This window comes from Rhinoraja longicauda, chromosome 6 (genome assembly GCF_053455715.1).
Source record: "Rhinoraja longicauda isolate Sanriku21f chromosome 6, sRhiLon1.1, whole genome shotgun sequence".
Classification (NCBI taxonomy): Eukaryota; Metazoa; Chordata; class Chondrichthyes; order Rajiformes; family Arhynchobatidae; genus Rhinoraja; species Rhinoraja longicauda.
Window position 1 is genome coordinate 46758280 of NC_135958.1, and position 23789 is coordinate 46782068.

At 39.4% G+C, this 23789-nt stretch overlaps 1 protein-coding gene across 1 annotated transcript; it reads left to right on the forward strand.

The window, feature by feature from the left end:
• Window positions 1-1261: 1261 nt before the first annotated feature.
• Window positions 1262-19289, forward strand: LOC144594730 (myosin-4-like). The gene is made up of 38 exons (XM_078401573.1): window positions 1262-1465; window positions 1562-1705; window positions 1784-1940; window positions 2693-2720; window positions 3357-3474; window positions 3586-3678; window positions 3802-3865; window positions 3967-4065; window positions 4167-4270; window positions 5164-5302; window positions 5899-6017; window positions 6105-6254; window positions 6371-6541; window positions 6641-6941; window positions 7032-7096; window positions 7231-7318; window positions 7413-7530; window positions 7640-7763; window positions 8062-8198; window positions 8312-8567; window positions 8651-8893; window positions 8995-9171; window positions 9266-9411; window positions 9866-9956; window positions 10063-10452; window positions 10561-10687; window positions 10799-10917; window positions 11082-11278; window positions 11364-11547; window positions 12552-12717; window positions 12958-13082; window positions 13279-13587; window positions 13839-14042; window positions 16016-16141; window positions 16265-16435; window positions 16525-16629; window positions 17172-17267; window positions 19104-19289. The coding sequence occupies exons 1-38, from the start codon at window positions 1262-1264 to the stop codon at window positions 19287-19289; spliced, it is 5841 nt and encodes a 1946-aa protein (XP_078257699.1).
• The last annotated feature ends 4500 nt before the right edge of the window (window positions 19290-23789 follow it).

The following is a 23789-nucleotide window of genomic DNA, read 5'->3' on the forward strand; positions in this document are numbered from 1 at the left end:
TTTTTACACTAAATATAGGAACCTGACATGCTGTGCACACAAAAAAAGTATATATAGTTGACCAGCGCACAGAGAAAGCTGCTGGTGCCCAACCATCGGGGTAAGTTTCTCCCTTTCTTCATAAACATTCACTGGCGAAGCCGGGGAGGGGAGGGGAGGGGGGGGGGGGGCATCATGTCTGTCGGGTATTAAATGATGAGGAAGAAAAAATCAATCCAGAAAATAACCACAATTAGAAAAGACCAATGAACATAAACATTTTGGCTCATGTAGATCAGACCCCGGATGATGTAAAATTAATTTATTTATTATCTTCTTTTGCTAGAATTGCGTGGAATCTCCTTTTTTTTCTTCACTGAGACTGAAAAAGGTAAAGGACGATTGAGCAAGCAAATGTTCTAACAGAAACGCGTGATTGATGAAACTACGTTTGATTTTGAAGAGTTGATTATCGTTCGGTGATAGCGCATAAAATTCAAATACATATGAATGCACTTTAACGATTCTGCACGAGTTGTTATTTAACACGCATTAAAAGTAGTTGCTTCAACATCCACCCGCGCAGCGTGATGTATCATGTAACACGAATAGCATAAATGCTGCACATATTCTGTGCACCAGTGGCGAGGTGATCATAATTTTCTACAGTTACCAAGCAAACGAATCACAAATATCTAGTACCAATGAAAGGTAACCAGTGCATATAATGTATTTTGTAATTATATGTTTAAATGATATTGGCATTCAAGAAACGAATTTGACGCTGCATTGGAAAGATTTGTTACACGTTTGCACATTAAGTAGTCGGACCCTACAGAATCAATAAATTCAGTATCAGATGAGAAACGTGCTGAAAAGAACGTGTCTCGTCAAAGGGCTTTGCCCTTCAAAGTACAACGACGTTCAAAGTATGCTGTCAATCGAGAACAATGATAGTGGGCATTTGAAACTTATACCAAAACAAAAACTGTGATGTTCAGCAAACAATGTTAATATAGAACTGGTAACGTATGCGAATTAATTATGTGTTATGAATAAGCGATACAGGCCAAGAGCAACGTGATGACAATATAGAAATGAAAGGATGTAATTATTTTCACAACTAATAACAAGTGAAGTTGTCCGAATGAACTCTGTTACTTTCTGATAAATAAATCAACGAATCATTTGTTACTACTAAAGAGAAATGCATAGATTTTGCTGATGCAATTCAGGATCATACTTACACCTTCCCCGTCAATTCCAGCAATAGACCGAAGCCATGGGGGACGCAGAGATGGCAGTGTTTGGAAAGGCGGCGCCTTTTTTACGGAAGACTGATAAAGAAAGGGTTGAAGCTCAGAGCCGACCTTTCGATGCCAAAACTTGCTGTTATGCCCCCGATCCTAAAGAACTGTTCGCGAAGGCAATCGTCAAGAGTAGGGAGGGCGGCAAAGCCACCGTGGAGTTCTTGGAAGACAAGAGGGTTCGTTGAACAGTTAAACATAATACTGTATTCTGTAACCTCTGCAGCGTACGCCGTTGACACATTTCATTACATTTGCCTGGTGATTATTTTCAGACCGCTACTGTTAAAGACGATGAGGTCCTGCAGATGAATCCTCCAAAATACGATAAAGTAGAGGACATGGTCATGATGACCCATCTGAACGAAGCAACCGTGTTGTTTAACCTCAAAGAGCGTTATGCAGCCTGGATGATCTACGTAAGTGCAGTTGTTTGTTCTTGCAAAATGACCATACTGCAATACCTGATAAATGCTAATTATATTCTCCCACCTTAGACCTACTCTGGGTTGTTCTGTGTCACTGTGAACCCCTACAAGTGGTTGCCAGTGTATGACCCGCACGTTGTGTCGGGGTACAGGGGCAAGAAGCGTCAAGAGGCTCCTCCTCACATCTTCTCCATCTCTGACAACGCGTATCAAGCCATGCAAACTGGTAGGTGGCCAGATTTGATCATAATAGATTTTATTTTCTGCTTAGAGCCGAATTACTACCGAGTTGTAGCAAAGAACATGGAACAAACGTATGCAGATAACAAACAATAATTCCGACATCTGTACTCTTGCCTTCATCGGTCGGGGCTTGAGTGGAGAGTCACGATGTCATTGTTGCAACTTTATAGGACTTTGGTTACGCTGCGTTTGGGGTACTGTGCGCAAGTCTGATCGCCCCATTACAGGAAGGGTGTGGGTATAGAAGAGGTACAGCAGAATGCTGCATGGATTAGAGGGTATAAAACGTAAGGACAAGTTAGGCAAACTTGGATAGTTTTCTCTGGAGCGTTGTCGGTCGAGGAAAGACTTAATATAAATATATTAATCTAGAAGGGCACAGATAGGGTCGACAGTCAGAGCCTGTGCCCCACGGTGGACAGAGAAAGGGCATCGTTTGAAGGAGATGAGCGGCCAAATATCCCCTGATGATGGTGGTGGAGGCAAAGACAACATGGCATTGAGAGGTTTTCAGACAGACACATTGTTATGCAGGGATGGGAAGGATGTCGATCCCTTGCAGGCAAAGGAGATTAGTTTAATTTGGCATCAGGTTCGGCATCGATATTGTGGCCTGAAAGACCTGTTCCTCTGTAGTACTGTTCAAAGTTCTACATGTGGTCTTTGTGTCTCCCAACAAACCCACGCCTTTCTGTGATTTTAACTCTGGATACTGATGTTGTTTTCTTTTTCCAGATCGTGAAAACCAGTCCATCCTGATTACGTGAGTGTTACTGAGTTCAGAGCTTGCGATAGTGTTACTATTTTCTGATATAGGTGTAATTATTTATTTTTTGCATATCCATCACAATCGCTAATATCACCAGGTACATATTTTCTGTTGAAACGCTCTTCTTCAATCCAAAAACCTCTCTATTCATATCGAGTCATTTTTTCGTTTTGTGCTCACAACCTTCCCTGAAGCGACACCTCAATAAGGTTTATAATTCTTCCCTGGCGTTGGCTCTTCGGCGATATCTTCTGTCCATGTAATCAGGAGACCTCTGCAATCATTCAACTATAGTCTCTTGTGCGGCGCTGATTTTAATTCACTTGACATTTTTCTTATATAAAAACACACGATAATTATGTAAAATAATTCCAAAAATTTGCTTCTTACGCGTGATCAGAGCTGAGTAGTGTCCAAAACACCACAGGGTTTCCTCGGAGTTTCTATAACATTAGGTTACATGATCTCTCTTTTCACAGTCTCGTCGACCTCCCCCTCCAAACCCCTCAGTATTTCTTCTTTATGGCGATCTGAGCCAAGCTTTTTTAGAATTGCAGATCACTCGAATCTTTATTCCTCCAATCTGCCGCGCTGTTAGTTTGGTAATTATTCTTCACGTTCTTCACCCAGCGGAGAATCCGGTGCCGGGAAGACTGTGAACACGAAACGCGTCATCCAGTACTTCGCTTCGGTTGCAGCGGTAGTCGACACCAAGAAGAAGGAAGCTCAAACTTCTGGGAAGATAAAGGTGAGACAGAGCTGGTATCATTCACAATCTGATACCGTCCTGCAATTTACTTCTAAATTAATTTTGTCAATGAGTCAATTCTAGATTCTAATATCAAAAGTATTTTTGCAGGGGTCACTGGAGGATCAAATCATCCAGGCTAACCCACTGTTGGAAGCTTTCGGTAATGCCAAGACTATGAGAAATGACAATTCATCTCGTTTCGTAAGTTTCCTGAGCAGTTTCATTCCCCTCTTGTGTGTGAGCATTGATTAACAGAGTAGAGTCGATTAAAACATTTCACGCAACTAAATTGGTTTCTGAAATGCTTGTTCTTTATGTTACAAGGGTAAATTCATCAGGATTCACTTCGGTACCACTGGTAAACTGGCTTCTGCTGACATTGAAACCTGTAAGTGCAGTGGAACTTGATTTGTAAATATTGTTTGTAAATCAAATTGTTGACTGGTTTGACATGTTCTTTGTCAAATCTATATTTGCTCATCTCCCCAGATCTACTGGAAAAATCCAGAGTGACATTCCAGCTGAAAGCTGAAAGGAGTTACCACATTTTCTACCAGATGATGACCAATCACAAACCAGAAATCGTTGGTAAGATTCAAAGTGGTGAACTGAAAATTAAAATGAATTGGGTTACACGTTGCCTTTCTTTAGTTGCTCACATGTCTTTCCACAAAACATTTATTTTCCAGAGTCATGTCTAATTACCACCAATCCTTATGATTATCCTTTCATCAGCCAGGGTGAGATTACAGTCAAGAGTATTGATGACACAGAAGAATTGATTGCAACTGATGTGAGTAGTTGCTCTACAAATTTATTTGTAACATCTTATTTTGACTAATACATCATAATACATACAAATATATTCAAGCCATCACAAACATTAATCTATATTGACACAAAAGATATTCATAACTGAATGAAGATGATTTGGCCTAATTAAAAATAGTGAAAATAATTACACTGGTTGTCCCATGCAGTGTTAATGTACACGCAAATAAGAAAGATAAACTACTGCCATTGCTGATCTTAAGGTAACGCATGTTAGGCCAGATGCATCCCAGCTTTTGGTTTGGGAACAGCACTGCCCGTATCACAAGAAACTGCGAACAGGTGTGGATGTAGCCCAATCCATCACAAAGACCAGACACCCCACCATTGACTATATCTAAATTCACGGTGCTTTGGAAAAGAACCTACATAATCAAAGACTTGTCCCACCCCCTTCATTTGTTCCTCTTCCCACTCCCATTGGGCAGAAGATAAAGAAGCTTGAAAGCACATGTCACCAGACTCAAGAACAGCTCCAGCTTCTTCCCCTCTGTTATTAGGCTTCTGAATTGTCCTTCCATAAGTTAGGCTACTGTCTGATTCACCTTTACACCATTGTGGACATTGGACTTTGTCTCTGGAACTGATGCACACCAATGCTGAGAACTATATTCTGCAATCTGCATCTTTCCTTTGCTCTACCTACTGTACTTGAGTTTGACTTGATTGGAAAGATGTACATTATCTGATTTCATTGCAAGACAAAGATTTTCACTGTACCTTGGTTCGCATGACAATATTAAACCTACACCTACAAAAAAAGACTCCTCAAAGAGTTTTTGAAAGTGTCTACTAGATAACTAATGTGTTCAATGCATTCATATTCTTTTTTATTCTAACCATTTTGTTGCCCAGACTGCCATCGATATCCTTGGCTTCGTCACTGAAGAGAAGTGGGGAATCTACAAACTCACTGGCGCAGTGATGCACATGGGCAATATGAAATTCAAGCAAAAGCAGCGTGAAGAGCAAGCAGAACCTGACGGCACAGAAGGTAACAGTTCATTTCGCTTCTGCATTTATCATTATTTACAAATTCAAAATAATAAGGCCCTTCAGTATAATGTAATCAGTGCAAGAATATTTTGTAATGATTCCCCACCTCCCTGACAAATATCTAGAGTTAATGTTCGCCACCAGAATGTTGCACTGTTCTGTGTTCTTTTGCCACCCTTGGCCCATCACAAACCATCATATTATTCATTGGTAATTTAATGTCAGCTATTTGGTACACAATTGATATATTGTGAAGAAGATGTTAAACTAAGGTTGGATGAATCAGGCAAATGTCGTGCTGTGCACGGATAATGCCAGAAGGTCCACAAATAGGGAAAATTAAACTTCCTGGCAGTTACTATGTGAAATTTCATGAGTGAATGCCTCAGAGAACAGATTGCTGCAATGCAGAAAACAGCCTGTGAAGGAATGGGCATAATGGCATTGCTTCCAGGGGAGCCAACAGGATTCAAAGGGTATTTTGGCTGCCCGTGTGTCTTAATGAGAGAAGATAACATACAAAAGGTTTTTTCTCCAAAGAAAACAATTCACTGCCCTTTTCAAATGTATTCAATTGCTTTCATCTTTTGTTAGATGCCGACAAAGTTGCCTACCTGACCGGCCTTAACTCAGCAGATTTGCTAAAGGCATTGTGCTATCCACGAGTAAAGGTTGGCAATGAATTTGTGACTAAAGGTCAGACGGTTCGACAGGTACAGTTACCAAGACATTTCACAGACGTTTAAAATACTTTATTTAGAGTGTTAACTTCAACTAAAACACATATTGTGTTATTTTAGGTCAACAACTCAGTTGGTGCTCTTTCCAAATCTGTTTTTGAGAAAATGTTCTTGTGGATGGTCGTCCGTATCAATCAACAACTGGACACAAAGCAGGCCAGACAGTATTTCATTGGTGTGCTGGATATCGCTGGTTTCGAAATTTTTGATGTAAGGTTCAGAATTATAAACATTAACAAAATCAAATATTTAAAATTGCCAACACTAAAGACGATACAGTAATAAGTGAATTAATGATAACACAAGAAATATCTTTATTTGTTCAGTACAACAGCTTGGAGCAGTTATGTATCAACTTCACAAATGAGAAACTGCAGCAGTTCTTCAACCACCACATGTTTGTTCTGGAACAAGAGGAATACAAGAAGGAAGGAATTGAATGGGAATTTATTGACTTTGGTATGGACTTGGCTGCTTGCATTGAACTCATTGAGAAGGTAGGTAATATCATGGAGGACATTAATGAAAATAGAATATAAATCTAGTTTTAAATTAATGGAAAAGACTAAAAAAAATAAACATTGGCATTCCCACAGCCCATGGGTATCTTCTCAATCCTCGAGGAGGAGTGTATGTTCCCCAAGGCCTCAGACACTTCATTCAAGAACAAGCTGTATGATCAGCACCTTGGAAAGTCAAACAACTTCCAGAAGCCCAAGCCTGTCAAAGGAAAGCCTGAAGCTCACTTCTCACTGGTCCATTATGCTGGCACTGTGGACTACAACATTACTGGCTGGCTGGATAAGAATAAGGATCCACTGAATGAAACTGTAATTGGGCTGTTCCAGAAGTCATCAGTGAAACTCTTGGGTACTCTCTACGTTGCAGCCCCTGAAGGTAAAGCTCTGCAATAAATGGCTGTTCGCAACTTTCTCGCCTTTAATAATATGATAAGAACAATCAAATTTGTTGCTTCTTTATCAACAGATAGTACCAAGAAAGCAGGCAAAAAGAAGGGTGGTTCATTCCAGACAGTGTCTGCTCTGTTTAGGGTAAGATTTTTTTCTTGCACATTCATTTATCACTACGTATTGAACAAGTTTTAAGAATTGTGAATTAATTTGTAAATTATTGAGTGAATGCATCAGATTACTGTACAATTGCGTCTCTATTTTTAACCTCACAGGAAAACTTGGGCAAGCTGATGGCTAACCTGAGAACCACACATCCACATTTTGTGCGCTGTCTCATCCCCAATGAGACAAAGACACCAGGCAAGTAGTAGTTCCATCTATCCAGTCAATGTGTTATAGAAAATAATTTTGTGTTCTACTTTATTCTTTTAAATATTTATCTTGTAAACACCAGGTATTATGGAAAATCACCTTGTCATACATCAGTTGAGGTGCAATGGTGTGCTGGAAGGTATCAGAATTTGCAGAAAGGGATTCCCAAGCAGAATCATCTACGGTGATTTCAAGCAAAGGTGAAATATCTCAAAATCTACATTTTTATTTTCCATTCCAATAAGCTGTTCAAAATATTTAGTTCTAATAAAAATCACCTATAATATGTATAAAACTCCCGTGCAACAGGTACAGAATTCTAAATGCAAGTGCCATTCCCGAAGGCCAGTTCATTGACAGCAAGAAGGCGTCTGAGAAATTACTGGGATCCATTGATGTAGATCATACCCAGTACAAGTTTGGACATACTAAGGTAATCATGTTGAATGTGTAAGTTTTGTAATGTGAAAGAACAAGATGAATCAACAATATAGTTTTGAATGTAATCTTAGGAACAGTTGATTTGAAAAGCATCTTTGTTAATATTTAAGTGGATAAATGAGGCAAGTACAATTCCACTAAACCTGCTCCATTCAGTACTGTAAAATACTTATTCTATGTTGACATTCTGATACATATTTTTATGAACAAGAAAACAGTTTAAACTGTGCTCCTAAAATGTTTATGTTTTCAGAATTAAATACTGAAACAGATCCCTTACTTTGTTTAAGGTGTTCTTCAAGGCTGGTCTCTTAGGTGCACTTGAAGAGATGAGAGATGAAAAGTTGGCACAGCTCGTTACCCGCACTCAAGCTATGTGCCGTGGCTTTTTAATGAGGGTTGAATTTAAGAGAATGATGGAAAGGAGGTAAATACCTAAAAATATATTTGCACATGAACAAATTTTATGCATGAATATAGCATTTTAATGCATGAACAGAATATTGCTCTAATCTTTGTTCATTTTACCATGGCCTTTAGGGAAGCACTGTTCACTCTGCAGTACAACATCCGTTCATTCACCAATGTCAAACACTGGCCATGGATGCAACTGTACTTTAAGATCAAACCTCTCCTGAAGAGTGCTGAAACTGAAAAGGAAATGGCAAATATGAAAGATGACTTTGAGAAAACCAAGGAGGCACTTGCCAAATCTGAAGCACGGAAGAAGGAATTAGAAGAGAAAATGGTGGCTCTTGTGCAAGAAAAGAATGATCTCCAACTTCAAGTCCAATCGGTATCTACATTGGCTATCTTTGCATGGTTATGCATGTATACAAAACACATGGCCTGGTATAATTCATTATATCTTTACCGCAGGAAGGTGAAACGCTGGCAGATGCAGAAGAAAGATGTGAGGGGTTGATTAAAAATAAGATTCAACTAGAGGCTAAAGCGAAGGAAGCTAATGAAAGATTGGAAGATGAAGAGGAGATGAATGCTGAGCTGACAGCTAAGAAAAGGAAACTGGAGGATGAGTGCTCAGAACTGAAGAAAGATATTGATGACTTGGAGCTCACATTAGCCAAAGTTGAAAAAGAAAAACATGCCACTGAGAACAAGGTATTTAAGGGTGATCTTGATGTCAAGTTGATACACTACTCATGAATGATTTCTGATGATTACATGTCATTATTCTGTTTATTTTGTTTTGCTGAACTTAGGTTAAAAACCTCACTGAAGAGATGGCTTGTCTTGATGAAAGCATTGCTAAAATAACCAAGGAAAAGAAAGCTCTCCAGGAGGCCCACCAGCAGACCTTGGATGATCTCCAGGCTGAGGAAGACAAAGTCAACACTCTGACCAAAACAAAGACTAAGTTGGAACAACAAGTTGATGATGTGAGTATTTTAAACCATAACTAAATCAAATATTTTTTTTACAATTATCATTGTTTGAAGACAGTTCTAATAAAACATACTGTTTCTTAAAAAGCTTGAAGGTTCTCTGGAGCAGGAGAAGAAACTCCGCATGGATCTCGAGCGTGCTAAGAGAAAGCTTGAAGGTGACTTGAAGCTGTCTCAAGAAGTAACAATGGACTTGGAGAATGACAGGCAGCAACTGGATGAGAAACTAAAGAAGTCAGTACTTAAAGTTATGAACAAATATGTGTTTTTTTCATAATCCACTGTTTAAAATTGTTTTCTATTTGTCACGTTGATGCCTTGCAAACTATCCAGCAACTGGATGAGAAATTAAAGAAGTCAGTATTAGGTCGTTTTAGTAATTCACTGTTTAAAATTGGATCCCACTTGCCTTGTTCATGTCATGCAAAGTTTATTTTCATGACTTTGACACTTATGTTGGAAAACATGAAGTTTTACTGATTTGAGCTTCTGTGATTGTATTACTTAAATGAACATACTCTTCAAAGATGATATGGTGATATATTTAAAGTTTATTTTTGGTATCTGCTGTTTACCAAGTAACTATTTCTTCAGAATGCTATAAGAATAAACCACTTTTTGTGCGTTCATTCAAAATACGTTAAAATGTTCTTTTATTTAACTGAATTCTTCATTTTTATTATTAAAGGAAAGAGTTTGAAATCAGCCAGCTTCAAAGCAAAGTTGAAGATGAGCAGGCTATGGCTTCCCAACTGCAGAAAAAGATTAAAGAATTACAGGTGATGTACATGTCCAGTAACGTTATCAATGTCTTTCAGTGGAAGTCATATGCATGAATTGATTTTACTGGTTCCTTGATTATAACCAATGCATATTTATCTTAAGGCTCGTATTGAGGAGCTCGAGGAAGAAATTGAAGCTGAACGTGCCGCTCGTGCTAAGACTGAGAAACAGAGAGCCGATCTTTCTCGGGAACTTGAAGAGATCAGTGAGCGACTGGAAGAAGCTGGTGGGGCAACTTCAGCTCAGATTGAAATGAACAAGAAACGAGAGGCAGAATTTCAGAAAATGCGCCGTGACCTGGAAGAATCCACCCTCCAGCACGAGGCCACATCTGCTGCTCTTCGCAAGAAGCAGGCTGACAGCGTGGCAGAACTTGGGGAACAAATCGATAATCTGCAGCGTGTCAAGCAGAAGCTCGAGAAGGAAAAGAGTGAACTGAAGATGGAAATTGATGACCTTGCCAGCAACATGGAATCAGTGTCCAAAGCTAAGGTACGGTGAAAGAGGACATTATATACCACACTTGTATAGTTAACTTTGAATTGGTGGTGTTGTTTAGTTGGTGTTGCATCTCTTGAAAACTGGTTGCTTTGGTTTCAGGTAAACCTTGAGAAAGTATCTCGGACACTAGAGGACCAGGTCAGTGAAATGAAGACCAAACACGATGAACATCAACGGTTGATCAATGACTTATCAACTCATAAAGCACGTCTTGCAACAGAAAATGGTATTGATCTTGATTTCAAAATAATATTGATCTATATTTGTTGTTCACCATATAGAAAACATTAACATGTAATATTTGTAATATTTCACTCACAATATCTTTAATTTACAGGCGAGTTGAACCGCCAGGTGGAGGAGAAAGAGGCCTTAGTATCGCAGCTGACAAGAGGAAAGCAAGGATATACCCAACAGCTTGAGGAACTCAAGAGGCAACTGGAGGAAGAAACAAAGGTACCAAAGTGAAACATTATAAAATATTACAATGCATACCATGAAAATCCAACAATACTTTCTTTTTATTGTGACCTGAATGAGAAAGACAAGGTTAAGTACTTTCTAATAATCACAACAATATTAAATATAATTTAACTCATGCCATCCTGTAATCATTTCAGGCTAAGGGAGCCCTGGCCCATGCTCTTCAAAGTGCCCGCCATGACTGTGACATGCTCCGTGAACAATATGAAGAGGAGATGGAGGCAAAGGCTGAGCTTCAGCGTGGAATGTCCAAGGCCAACAGTGAAGTGGCTCAGTGGAGATCAAAATATGAAACTGATGCAATCCAGCGCACAGAGGAACTGGAAGACGCCAAGTATGTAACAAAAATGCTGTCAATGAGAATGTATGTTCTTCCCACATTTCATGTGAGATGGACATGATGGTTTTGTGTTTTTCAGGAAAAAACTTGCTCAGCGTCTGCAGGATGCAGAGGAGCACATTGAGGCCGTGAACTCCAAATGTGCTTCACTGGAAAAGACTAAACAGAGATTGCAGAATGAAGTGGAGGATCTGATGATAGATGTAGAGAGGGCAAATTCAGCAGCAGCAGCTCTGGACAAGAAACAAAGAAATTTTGACAAGGTAGGAACTGGTAGTCGTATTGTTTCTCTTTGCATGCCGTTCTGAAGAAAGTAACCAACATCATGCATATCAATTTTAGCAAGGGACTGGCAAGCAGCTGGCAGATTAATTTTATGTGAAAATTTGACCTCATTAATGGCTTGACAAAAATATTTCCATGGAACTAAATTAATAACATTGATGTTTCTCAATGGGTAGTTTATATTATTCTCTCCTGAAAGACTGGGGATATGGTATCAATAGATCTTTGTTAAGTAAAATTAGCAAGTCATCATGTCCAAACAGGTTGTTAACTGCAGATCTGCCACAATCTAACAGAATGGTAAACAATTGAAAGGGCTCAGTGATTTTGACATTTCCTGAGTGTGAAAATGTCACATTAGAAATATCAGACATATTAAATTGCTGAAGCCTTTTAATATTGTACCCTTCTAAGAAGTACTCCTTGTCTGTTTACCCAGTCAAGCATAATATTGTGCTTGCAAAGTCATTTTCATGGAGTCATTAAGTCATAGAGTAAGAGGTAAGAAACAGGCCCTTCATCCCAACTTGCCCACACCGGCCAACACGTCCCAGCTACACTAGGCGCGCCTGCCTGCGTTTGGTCCATATCCCTCCGAACCTGTCCCATTCATGTACCTGTCTAACCGTTTCTTAAACGTCGGGATAGTCCCAGTCTCCACTACATCCTCTTGCAGCTTGTTCCGACAACCAATACCCTTTGTGTGAAAAAGTTACCCCTCAGATTCCTATTAAATCTTTTCCCCTTCACCTTGAACCTATGTTCTCTGGTCCTTGATTCCCCTACTCTGGGCAAGAGGCCTTGTGCATCTACCAGATCTATTCCTCTCATGATTTTATACATATGGATGCTGGGAAAATATTAGTTCCGTTTTCAATTTGAAATCTAACTTTCTTTCTTAATGGCTATCACACCTCATTGCTACTGAGATAGAAGTTAAATTTGAGAATACATTTCAAACATTTACATTTGTACAATTAAGGTTCTGGCAGATTGGAAACAGAAATATGAGGAGAGTCAGGCAGAACTGGAAGCAGCTCTGAAGGAATCTCGTGCTTTGAGTACAGAAATCTTTAAGATGAAGAATGCATATGAGGAGTCTCTGGATCACCTTGAAACTCTTAAACGGGAGAACAAGAATCTACAACGTACGTTTAAAATCTTTCTCTTATTTAAGCATTTTAAATTGTTGGTACTATGAAAAAGATACTTGTTTACCTTGGATTTAAATACCTGCAGCATACCTATTTATCTTGGAATTTAATACCTTTACAGATTCTATTCTGACTCAATGACCAATCCTTCTGAATTTTCACTGACAATGTAAAATATGCTTGCATTTCTATTTTAATCCAAGTTTTATCAACTAACACTACCTTTAAACACAGAGGAGATTTCTGATCTGAGTGAGCAACTGGGTGAAAGTAGCAAGGCCCTCCATGAGATGGAAAAGGCAAAGAAGACAGCTGAGCAGGAAAAGAGTGAAATTCAGTCAGCATTGGAGGAGGCAGAGGTAAAGTTAACAGTTATTCTGACATTATATTTTAGAAATAGATATTTTGAACTATCATAGTTGTCAAATAGAGTAAATAAGTTGCCATAATATCAGAGTAACGACAGCTTAACATATATTTTTAAGATATAAAGAAATCAACTTTTATGACAACAATGTGCAAAATACTGAAAAATATAGTTAATCTCTCTTGTAGGCCTCTCTGGAACATGAGGAGAGCAAGATCCTCCGCATTCAGCTGGAACTGAACCAAGTGAAATCTGAAGTTGACAGAAAGATTGCAGAGAAAGATGAGGAGATCGATCAGGTGAAGAGGAATCACCAGAGAGTTGTGGACACAATGCAGAGCGCTTTGGAGTCTGAAGTCAGGAGCAGAAATGATGCCTTGAGAATCAAGAAGAAAATGGAGGGAGATCTAAATGAAATGGAAATTCAGCTGGGACATGCCAATCGCCAGGCCTCAGAAGCTCAAAAACATCTCCGAAACATACAGGGTCAATTGAAGGTTTGTATGATGGAATAATGACTTCCAGTTTCACTGTTATTTTAAATGTATGATTATCAGTCAATTATGTAAGTATTGATTTTCTTCTCACAGCATGTAATATAAAATGCAAGATTTGTTATTTGCCAGTTGATTTCGATTTTTCATTATTGATGAAAAACAGCTTCTTGCTACAACTGATTCAAATACAAGGTAAGCATTACAGTGTACTGTGATATCTGGTAACAAAGCAATCTTGCATTTATAAACAGGACACCCAGTTACATCTAGATGATGCCTGCAGAAGCCAGGAAGACTTGAAGGAGCAACTGGCCATGGTGGAGCGCAGAAGCGGCCTGCAACAGGCTGAGATTGAAGAAATGAGAGCCGCTCTGGAACAGACAGACCGAGCTCGCAAAATTGCTGAACAAGAGCTGATTGATGTCACTGAAAGAGTTCAGCTGCTGCACTCTCAGGTCTGTTCCCACATTGATGTTACCCGAACAATAGGGTAATCCTAAAAGGGGAATTTTATAATTGCTTTGTTCAATTTCCTGTTTGGGTACCAGCTGGTTTACAGGAAAGATCTCCAGTGATAGAAACATTGAAACACAGAAACATAGAAAATAGGTGCAGAAGTAGGCCATTTGGCCCTTTGAGCCAGCACCGCCATTCAATATGATCATGGCTGATCATCCAAAATCAGTACCCCGTTACTGCTTTCACCCCATATCCCTTGATTCCATTAGCCCTAAGAGCTAAATTTAATTCTTTCTTGAAAACATCCAACGAATTGGCCTCCACTGCCTTCTGTGGCAGAGAATTCCAGATTCACAACTCTCTGGGTGAAGACGTTTATCCTTATTTCAGTCCTAAATGGCCTACCCCTTATTCTTAAACTGTAATCCCTGGTTCTGGACTCCTCAACATAGGGAACACTTTTCCTGCATCTAGCCTGTCTATTCCCTTAAGAATTTTGTATGTTTCTATAAGATCCCCTATCATCCATTGAAATTCCAGTGAATACAAGCCCAGTCGACCCATTCTTTCATCATATATCAGTCTCGTCATCCTGGGAATTAACCTGGTGAACCTCGGCTGCACTCCCTCAATGGCGAGAATGTTCTTCCTCAAATTAGGAGATCAAAACTGCACACAATACTCCAGGTGTGGTCTCACCAGGGCCCTCTACAACTGCAGTAGGACCTCCTTGCTCCTAAACTCAAATCCTCTCACAATGAAGGCCAACATGCCATTAGCTTTCTTCATTGCCTACAGTACCTGCATGCTTACTTTCAGTGACTGATACACAAGCACACCCAGGTCTTGTTGCCCCCCCCCCCCCCCCCCCACCCCCCTTTTCCTAATCTGACACCATTCAGATAATAATCTGTCTTCCTGTTCTTGCTACCGAAGTGGATAACCTCACATTCATCCACATTATACTGCATCTGCCATGCGTCTACCCACTCACACAACCTATCCAATTCACCCTGGAGCATCATATCATCCTCCTCACAGCTCAGCTTTGTCATCCGCAAACTCGGAGATGTTACATTTAATTCCCTCCTCCAAATCGTTAATATATATTGTAAATAACTGGAGTCCCAGCACTGAGCTTTGCGGCACCCCACAAGTCACTGCCTGCCATTCCGAAAAGGACTAATTAATTTCTACTCTTTGCTTCCTGTCTGCCAACCAGTTCTCTATCCATGTCAATAACCTTCCCCCAATACCATGTGCTCTAATTTTGCACAATAATCTCTTGTGTTGGACCTTGATAGGCAGCTACAGTTTGTTGCTCATTTTTCCTGCTGAGTTCCAACCTCAGGAATCCAGCTCAGCAACCAATAATGGTGTGAGGGCCAAGTAAAATGTTACTTGATTGCCTCATCTCTTCATAGCATGACTTCAGACATCCAATATCCACTGGCATATGGACAACAGTAGATTGATATCCATCTCCCTATGTCTTGTTTGTTATTGGTTCCGTCAAAATTCTTCCTCCACCTCCCACTATATGCTAGTGCACATTGAAACTGAGATTAAATTCATCTTTACTCCTGCAAAACTAACATTGGGGCACAGATAATGTGAATGTACAGTCTTTTTTTCTAGGGAAGGGAAATGAAAAGCTGGAGAACATCAATTTAAAGTGAGAGAAGAAAGATTTAAAAGGGATCTGAGGGAAAATTTCTTCACACACAGAAGTGGTAGATATATGGAACAAGCTGCCAAAGAAAATGAATGTGGTTGGTACAATAATAACATTTAGAAGACATTTGGCCAGGTACATGGATAGGAATGATTTAGATGCATGTAGGCCAAATACATAAAATGGGACGAGCCCAGATAGCCATTTTTGTCAGCATTCATAGGTTGGGATGAAGGGCCTGTTTCAGTGTTGTACTTCTCTATGACTCTTATTCAAAATTGTCTTTTCCTGCAGAACACCAGCCTCATTAATACTAAGAAGAAGCTGGATGCTGACCTGAATCACATCCAGACTGAAATGGAGGAAACTATCCAGGAGTCAAGAAATGCTGAAGAGAAAGCAAAGAAGGCTATCACTGATGTCAGTCATAAATTATTTTAACAATTTGATTTTTGTTTACAAATATTATCTCAATTAATTATGTTGATAAAATTAGTATCTTGAACATAAGTAATGATTTGCCCAATTGCCTCAAATTGCAAGGCTGCCATGATGGCTGAAGAGCTGAAGAAGGAACAGGACACCAGTGCTCACCTTGAACGAATGAAGAAGAACCTTGAGCAGACAGTGAAGGACCTGCAGCATCGGCTGGATGAGGCTGAACAGCTGGCAATGAAAGGAGGAAAGAAACAGCTCCAGAAACTGGAGTCCAGGGTAAATCCTGAGACTGTTTTACAATGCACACCGAAACTTTGGGTATAATATGGATATTATGGAATAAATCCCATTTTGTGGTTGTTTAGGTGCGCGAGCTGGAAAATGAGCTGGAAGCCGAGCAGAAGCGAGGTGCTGATGCCATTAAAGGTGTTCGCAAGTATGAAAGAAGGGTCAAGGAACTATCTTATCAGGTACAGTTAATAATCAAATGGTGCACTTACTTCAGCCAAAGCTTTGGAAGGATAGCTGTGTCCCTGTAGGCAGACCCCTACAGTCAGCATAATTGGTGTCCTGACCACCCCACAAGATTTGCTTTGTCCTTTGAGGTTGGCCCATTCTCCGTAAAGTCCTGATTGAATTGTTACTTTTCCAGTCTTGGTTGATTGAAGAAAGTGTAATTTGTATGCACCAAGTAACAGAAGCTTTCAATAAAATGAATCTGGTGGGCACAACACAAGTCTTGCAGTAAAGGCATTTTGGGGTCCTAGGGACAATTAGCCTTTGACTGGGTCACTGAAAAGAAACCCTTTCCCAACACTAATTAGAGGGAGGGTCATGCTGTGAGATGATGATGTGAGGCCATTAGTAATGGAGCACTGAGAAGGCAGCCGTGTAGCTATCACAGAGGGATGAGTGGGTCAGCAAGAACTAGGATATGTATTTTTTAATGTGGCACAAGAATACAATAAAATGAAAAGATCATTACTAATGTTGCTTCTTTTATGACATTCAGTCAGAGGAAGACAGAAAGAATGTCCTGAGACTACAGGACCTGGTCGACAAGCTGCAGATGAAGGTTAAGGCCTACAAGAGACAATCTGAGGAGTCCGTAAGTTATTATGACTGTAACTAGAATTTTTCAAGAAAATTATTTTGTATGACTCATTAAATTTTAAGATATTTCTATAATATAAAGAACTGTTAACACAATCTACATTAATAGTGAGGTAGGAATATCATGTCTATGGGCAGAGCATTGAAAACGCCATCTCCATTCAAAGCTCTAGAAATAGTTCAATTAGATTACTTCCCATTGCTTCAATCTCCAAGGAATATAGACACATTCTATTTAATCGTGAATATCTGAGCTATGAAATATTTGTCATAATATAAGGCTCATTATCATAATTCATGAATAGCCTGTTTTAAAGGGTCAGTTAAAGAATAAGAGCATTATAAGCAGGACCAGGTGTAGCATAGTAGGCTTGTCAGCCTTCACCATTCAATAAGATTAAATCCGTTCTTTAATTTTTCTATCTAATTTCTCCTATCGAGAAATCCACCAGGTCCAAGCTTGAATGGACTTGACAAAGTTATCCAAACCCTATGGTCCATAGTTCTAGTCTCTTCAGGCAGTTTTTCATCATCTACATTACCAAATATCTCAAGAATTTTAAATGTTTCAAGAATACCATTTCCTGTTGTTCAAAATTCCAAAGAATGTGGACATGTTTTATTATGTATCTGCTCATATGACAGGTCCCACCTCAAGAAAATAATGAAAAGGGCAAGTGGAATGCTAGCTTGATGCAGAGGACTGGAGGATTATTTATATTACAGTTGCACAAAACATTGATTAGTCCACAGCTACAAACAGTTGTGAATGCCTTACCTGAGAAAGACATTATTTTCCTTTGGATGAGATTTATCAGAATGACACCTAGACTCCAAAGGTTAAATTTTGAGGGGTTTACCAAACTAGGATTCTATACCATGAAATTTAGATGATCGATAAATACATCTCTTGATCCTCTTGAACACATCATCTGTGATGTAACCTGGGGTCATTGGGCATTTCAGGTGTTTCAACATCAGACACACTCGCCCGGGCAAGCCAGCCGTGGTTGATCACACCACGACTTGTGGTCAGGTGGCATTCGCTCCTCACCATGGACCTCCTCTCCTGATCCAGAGCCATCTCAAGACTTTCACCACTGCCTCTGTGGTGTTCTTGATGGCTCTTCTCCTCTCCATTCCCATGATGCCCAGTGCACTCAAGGCCATGTAGAGTGATTGCCCTGCAAAACCTCTACAGCCAACCTCGATGGGCATACACCTTGCCTCCCAGTCCTGCTTACGGCAGTCTATGCCCAGCTCTTTGTACTTGGTCTTCCTCTCATGGGCCTCCTCCAGACCGTCCTCCCACAGCACTGTCAGTTCAAACAAGACGACGTTCTTGATCGCCTCTGAGACCAGGAGGATGTCAAGCCTCAAGATTAAGGGCTGCCAAGATTGTGTGGAAATCAGGATTGATGTAGGAAAACTGTTACTGCTATTTGATGCCAAGTGCTAGTGGGCATAGCGTGATAGTTTTCCACATTAGAAGTAAATAGGAAAAGCTAATCATTTCTTTAAATGCATGTGATTCACAAATTAAAGTATCTCAACCCCAAGTATAAGAGATCAACACAAAGCACAGAATATTTCAGAAGAGACCTTCATTCAAACTAAACTATTTAAAATCATGCAAAAGATTGATTCATGCACGTTTCTGCATTATCCAATCTTGATATTCAAAAAATAAAGCTGGCAAACCTTCATACAATAAAGCTCAAAAACTGCAAATTTCTTTATTAGTTGCTCACCAAAATTATAATGGTGTTTAGCAATCACTTTGTAAATAATTTATTCTTAAAATCTGAGCTTTCACACTGTTTTCCTACAGGAGGAGCAGGCCAATGTTCACCTGTCCAAGTTCAGGAAGGTTCAGCATGAACTGGAGGAAGCCGAGGAACGTGCCGACATTGCCGAGTCTCAAGTCAACAAACTTAGAACTAAAACCCGCGAAATTACTATCAAGGTACAGGAAAAAGTATTCAAAATGCTGATTTATATCAACATGGAGGAATAGAAATAATACGATCCTTATTTCTGTCATTAATCAATGTGTAAGTAAATTTTAAAGATGCATTTATAATACTGATTTAATAATTTGCATTTCCTTTTTACCTATCAGAGCGCTGAAGAGTAGATGCCAACTTGAAATGGTCCAAAGAAGAAATCTACAAAATGTGTATTTCTTTGTAACATAGTTTTATAAATGTAGCAATATCAACAGAAATAAACGTGCAACACGAAACTGTTTCCTTGTCAGCTTGTGTTATTTAGATAATGCAATAATTATGGTCTATCTCAATCTGAAGAAGGGTCTCTTAAATGCCACCATGGAATCTACCTCCACTGCCACCCCTGGCAGCACATTGTAAGCACCAACCACTCTACACAGAAAAAAACTTGCCCTGCATATCTCCTTTAATGTTTCCCCTCTAACCTTTTAGATGTACCCTATGGTCTTTGACAGTTCCACCATTGCAAAAAAGTTTTTACTGTATATAATTGTATATACATGTTTACCTCATAATTGTATATACCTTTATCAGGTTTCCCATCAACCTCCAATGTTCAAAAGAAAACAATCTAGGTTTGTCCAACCTTCCTTGTAAGGTAATACCTATACCGTAGGGCTCTGGCAAAACATTTTATATGGTTAAACAAAAACTTCTGTCTTTAGTCATTATGTTCGATTGCAGAAACAATACCAGAAATACCATTTCCAAAGCACCAAAATATGTGGAAGCATACCTAAATAGTTCATTTTTTTCTTTATATTCCCCAGTTTTAGGTAACATTACATTTTCCAATTTAGGTAACTAACCAACAATAACCCTTTTTCCTTCCCTATCTCCTTCCACCTATATCTCTTCCTCTGGTTTTCACATTTTGTGCTTCTTCTCCCCTGATCTCCTTTATCCCATAGCTGTTTATCTATCCTTGCAACAAGTCCAGTCTCCACCTCTCTTCCAGTTTTCTTCCCCACCCCCCCCCATTACAATAATCTGAAGGGTCCTGACCCAAAACATCATTCAGCCATGTTTTCCAGATATGTTGCTTGACCAGCTTAGTTACTCCAGTACTTTGTGTCGTTTTTGGTACACCTGCAGTTCCTTGTGTCGACACTCGCATTAGCTTATTGAACTAAGGCGTGAAAGGTAGAGAAATTTCAAATAGGTGTCTTTGAAGCCTGAGAGTTTTGCCTCCTAAATGGGCCTTGTGATTGTAAATTTACTGAATCAAGTCCAAATAATGACAATTTGGATGACGCAAGATTAATTTCCATTTGTGGTCATAAAATATCTTCTGTTTTAATCATAATAGCATCTATTTTTCCTGGTACTCTATATTTGGGCAAAATTTGCAAGCCAACAGTTTCATCAGAGGCCCACACAGTCATTCAGAAGAGAAATTTCACTAAAATGTTTCCTGATCTTAATGTTATGGAAACATTCAAGGAAACATCAAAGCTCAAAATCCTCAAATGGAAGAGTGATAATTGTGATAACTACAGTCCAAAGCGATTGGAAACAAAAACTGTCAATGAAAAGATTAAACAGGTTATCAAGAATACATAGTTTTCAAACTGGATTAGCCACAATGAGGTAGAGTGTTACATGGAGAGACATGTCAATCCAAATTTGGAACCCTTTGATAACAATGGGATTGTTACTAAAATAAATAGAAATGGCATATGCTAAATTTCAACTAATGAAAAAAGCAAGAAAATAGACAGTGCAGATGGTGAAGCGCAGCACCGAGTGAAGATAGCAAGCATGGTCAATAAATGGGTTGATATAAGCACCTTTAAGACATTTTAAGCCAATGACCATTTCATGTGTGATGGTGGCCTTTATTAAATTTTCCTTCCTACACATTTATTAAAAGATAATTTGATTACAAGACTGATGTTCCTGATATTCCAATTGTATTGACCATTGTGATAATGCATCTAGAAAATTGTGCACATGTTCTATTCCCAAACTGAGAAAAGATACACATATAAATTGAGTACAGCTGCGGTTCACCAAATTAATTTACAATATATTTTAAAGATTTAGACGAGGGAATTAAATGTGACATCTCCAAGTTTGCTACTCAGGCTGCACATTGTAAATATATCTACAAGAGGTTGTAGGTTAAGATCCTATGATGGTAAATACAGGTCAAGTACTGAAACAGTGGATATAATGGCCAGGTATAATGGGAGTTTTTGAAAGTAGCAAAACATGTATTTTATAAAGGTTCTGACAAAATAAAGTTTGAAAAATATCAAGGAGCACTAGACTGATTTAGATCTAGGTCAGAAGAAATCATTCACTGGAAGAACATTAAGCCTCAATGAGTGCCCTAATTCTTCTAAACTCAAGAAATTAAGGGCCTGTCCCAGTTACGCGATTTTTAAGGCGACTGCCAATGTCGTAGCAGATCGCCAAAATGTTCTTTTACCCTATGACAATGAACATGACTATGCCGAGTCAGGTCGACACAAGTTACTTCTTTTAATGAAATTAGCACCTGGCTAAGAGGTTACACCGTTAGTGTCACTCATTATAATCAGAGTAGCCGATTCTACAAAGACAAATCGATGAATAGTATATATTTGTAAGAATGGATAATACCCCCTTAAGTATCAAAGCTTCTCCGGCGATTCCTAATTTTCGTTGAAATCACTGACAAGTCTGAAACTACTTGAGAGTTTTGAAATATAACATCTTGCCCGGGTTACTTGAAAACCAAGCTTCACGGTAGCAAGGCATAAACTTTTTACTAATAGCAGTATTAAGAAATTTAATTTTAAACGTGGTTAAATGGATTTTTGAGCGGAGTGTATGTGTGCATTCTTTGAAAATGGACGGCAGATGCATATCTGGTTTCATCACTGGAGGCGTACAATAATGAAACACACGAAGGCTTGTTTCGGCACCAGCTGGAAAGGTAAATGACAACAATTTAGAAAACAGGGCTTGTTCTGTAAATGAATGTGTTGCTATGATACTTGGCACCACAATTATTTACCGAATCAAACGGAACGCTTTCAATGTTGAAATAGCGTTGAAGCAGCTTATTCTATCCGTCATTGTTCACGCAGTGGGAAATGCGTGCAGATTTTTTTATAGTGGCTGAAGCAATCCCTTTACAGTAATGGAATAGACTGTTTGGATCATATCAACGTTACTTCAAAATACAAAAAGCCGGAGTTACTCAGCGGATCAGGCAGCATCTCTGGAGAAAAGGATTAGGTGATGTTTCGGGTCGAGGCCCTTCTTTAGACCCAATGTCACGACCCGAAACAATACCTATTCCTTTTCCCCGGAGATGCTGTCTGACCGGCTGAGTTACTCCCGCTTTTTGTGTCTAACTGGTGTAAACCAGCATCTGCAGTTCCTTCCTACATATTTCTTCAAAACTTTAGTGGTCAACATTGTCACCTGCTATTAAGTACTCAAGGGGACCTTTCGATAAAGAGGGCCCCTTTCATTCCATTCTTTTCAAAGTGTTTGTTATACATTGAAAAATATTTTTTTCTGCCAGAGATCGCTTTAGTTTTGTTGTTTCTTGCATAAAATCTTTCACTTAAAAGAGCTGTGTGATTATGAAATTTATGCAGGGGTGATTCTGTGCTGGCTTTGCTGGGAAGTGCTGGTTCATAACTGCGGCCGAATAGGAAGATGTTATTAAGTTACTAAAACTCGAAGGCCATGCTGAATTTTCTCTACGGTCGGACAAGCGGTAGGTTGATTTCACCCTTTTCATGGAGGGAGTGCGAACATAGGGAGAGGTGAACGGTTAGCGATGTGATTTAAACATTACAACAACAAAAAAACCACATGGGGATGGACTCAGCACAGCGCCGAATAGTTAACATTTGGTGAGGAAGGCACTTCATTCCACCAGGCTACAGGGTTGGGAGCCTACTTTAAAAGTAATCGCTGATGGCCATAAACATCGTGAAATTCCCACGTTTACCTAACAGTCAAACTGTAGCCTCCAATCTACCTGTCAAATGTACTGACGGTAAATAAATTGGTTAAACAAAACTACCCTCTGGTGTCTTCAAATGGCTTTTCTTAATTTAATACTACATGCTTCTAAATACATCTGCGACAACCTAGCAAACCTGAGGATAGCATGCAACAGCGCCCGCAATAAGCTACGATACCTGGCGATAAGCCATCTGTCGCCGAGAAATGTCTATCTGGAAGGTTTTTCCGCAACACGCCCAAAACCGCTACAATTCATTGAAGACTCCTCACGATCATGCCCACGACACCCCAGCGAATGTTCGGTGACAGCCTAGTCACCAGCAGTCGCCTTAAAATCGCCTAAGTGGCTCAGGCCTTTTATAAAAGGATAACATGTCCTGACCCAAAATACCATCTGTCCATGTTCTTTCACAAATGCCATCTGACCCATTGAGTTTGCCAGCAGTTTGTATAGTAACAGTTAAAGGTCAAATGGCCATTGTAAATTGCTTCTAATGTGTAGCTCAGTGGTAGAATCTGAGTGAGGAATTCAC

Coding starts and splice junctions, on each gene's coding strand:
- LOC144594730 (XM_078401573.1), top strand. CDS start 1,262: ATGGGGGACGCAGAGATGGCAGTGTTTGGAAAGGCGGCGCCTTTTTTA. Junction 16,142..16,264: donor CAAAGAAGGCTATCACTGAT/GTCAGTCATAAA, acceptor TCAAATTGCAAG/GCTGCCATGATGGCTGAAGA. Junction 16,436..16,524: donor TCCAGAAACTGGAGTCCAGG/GTAAATCCTGAG, acceptor GTGGTTGTTTAG/GTGCGCGAGCTGGAAAATGA.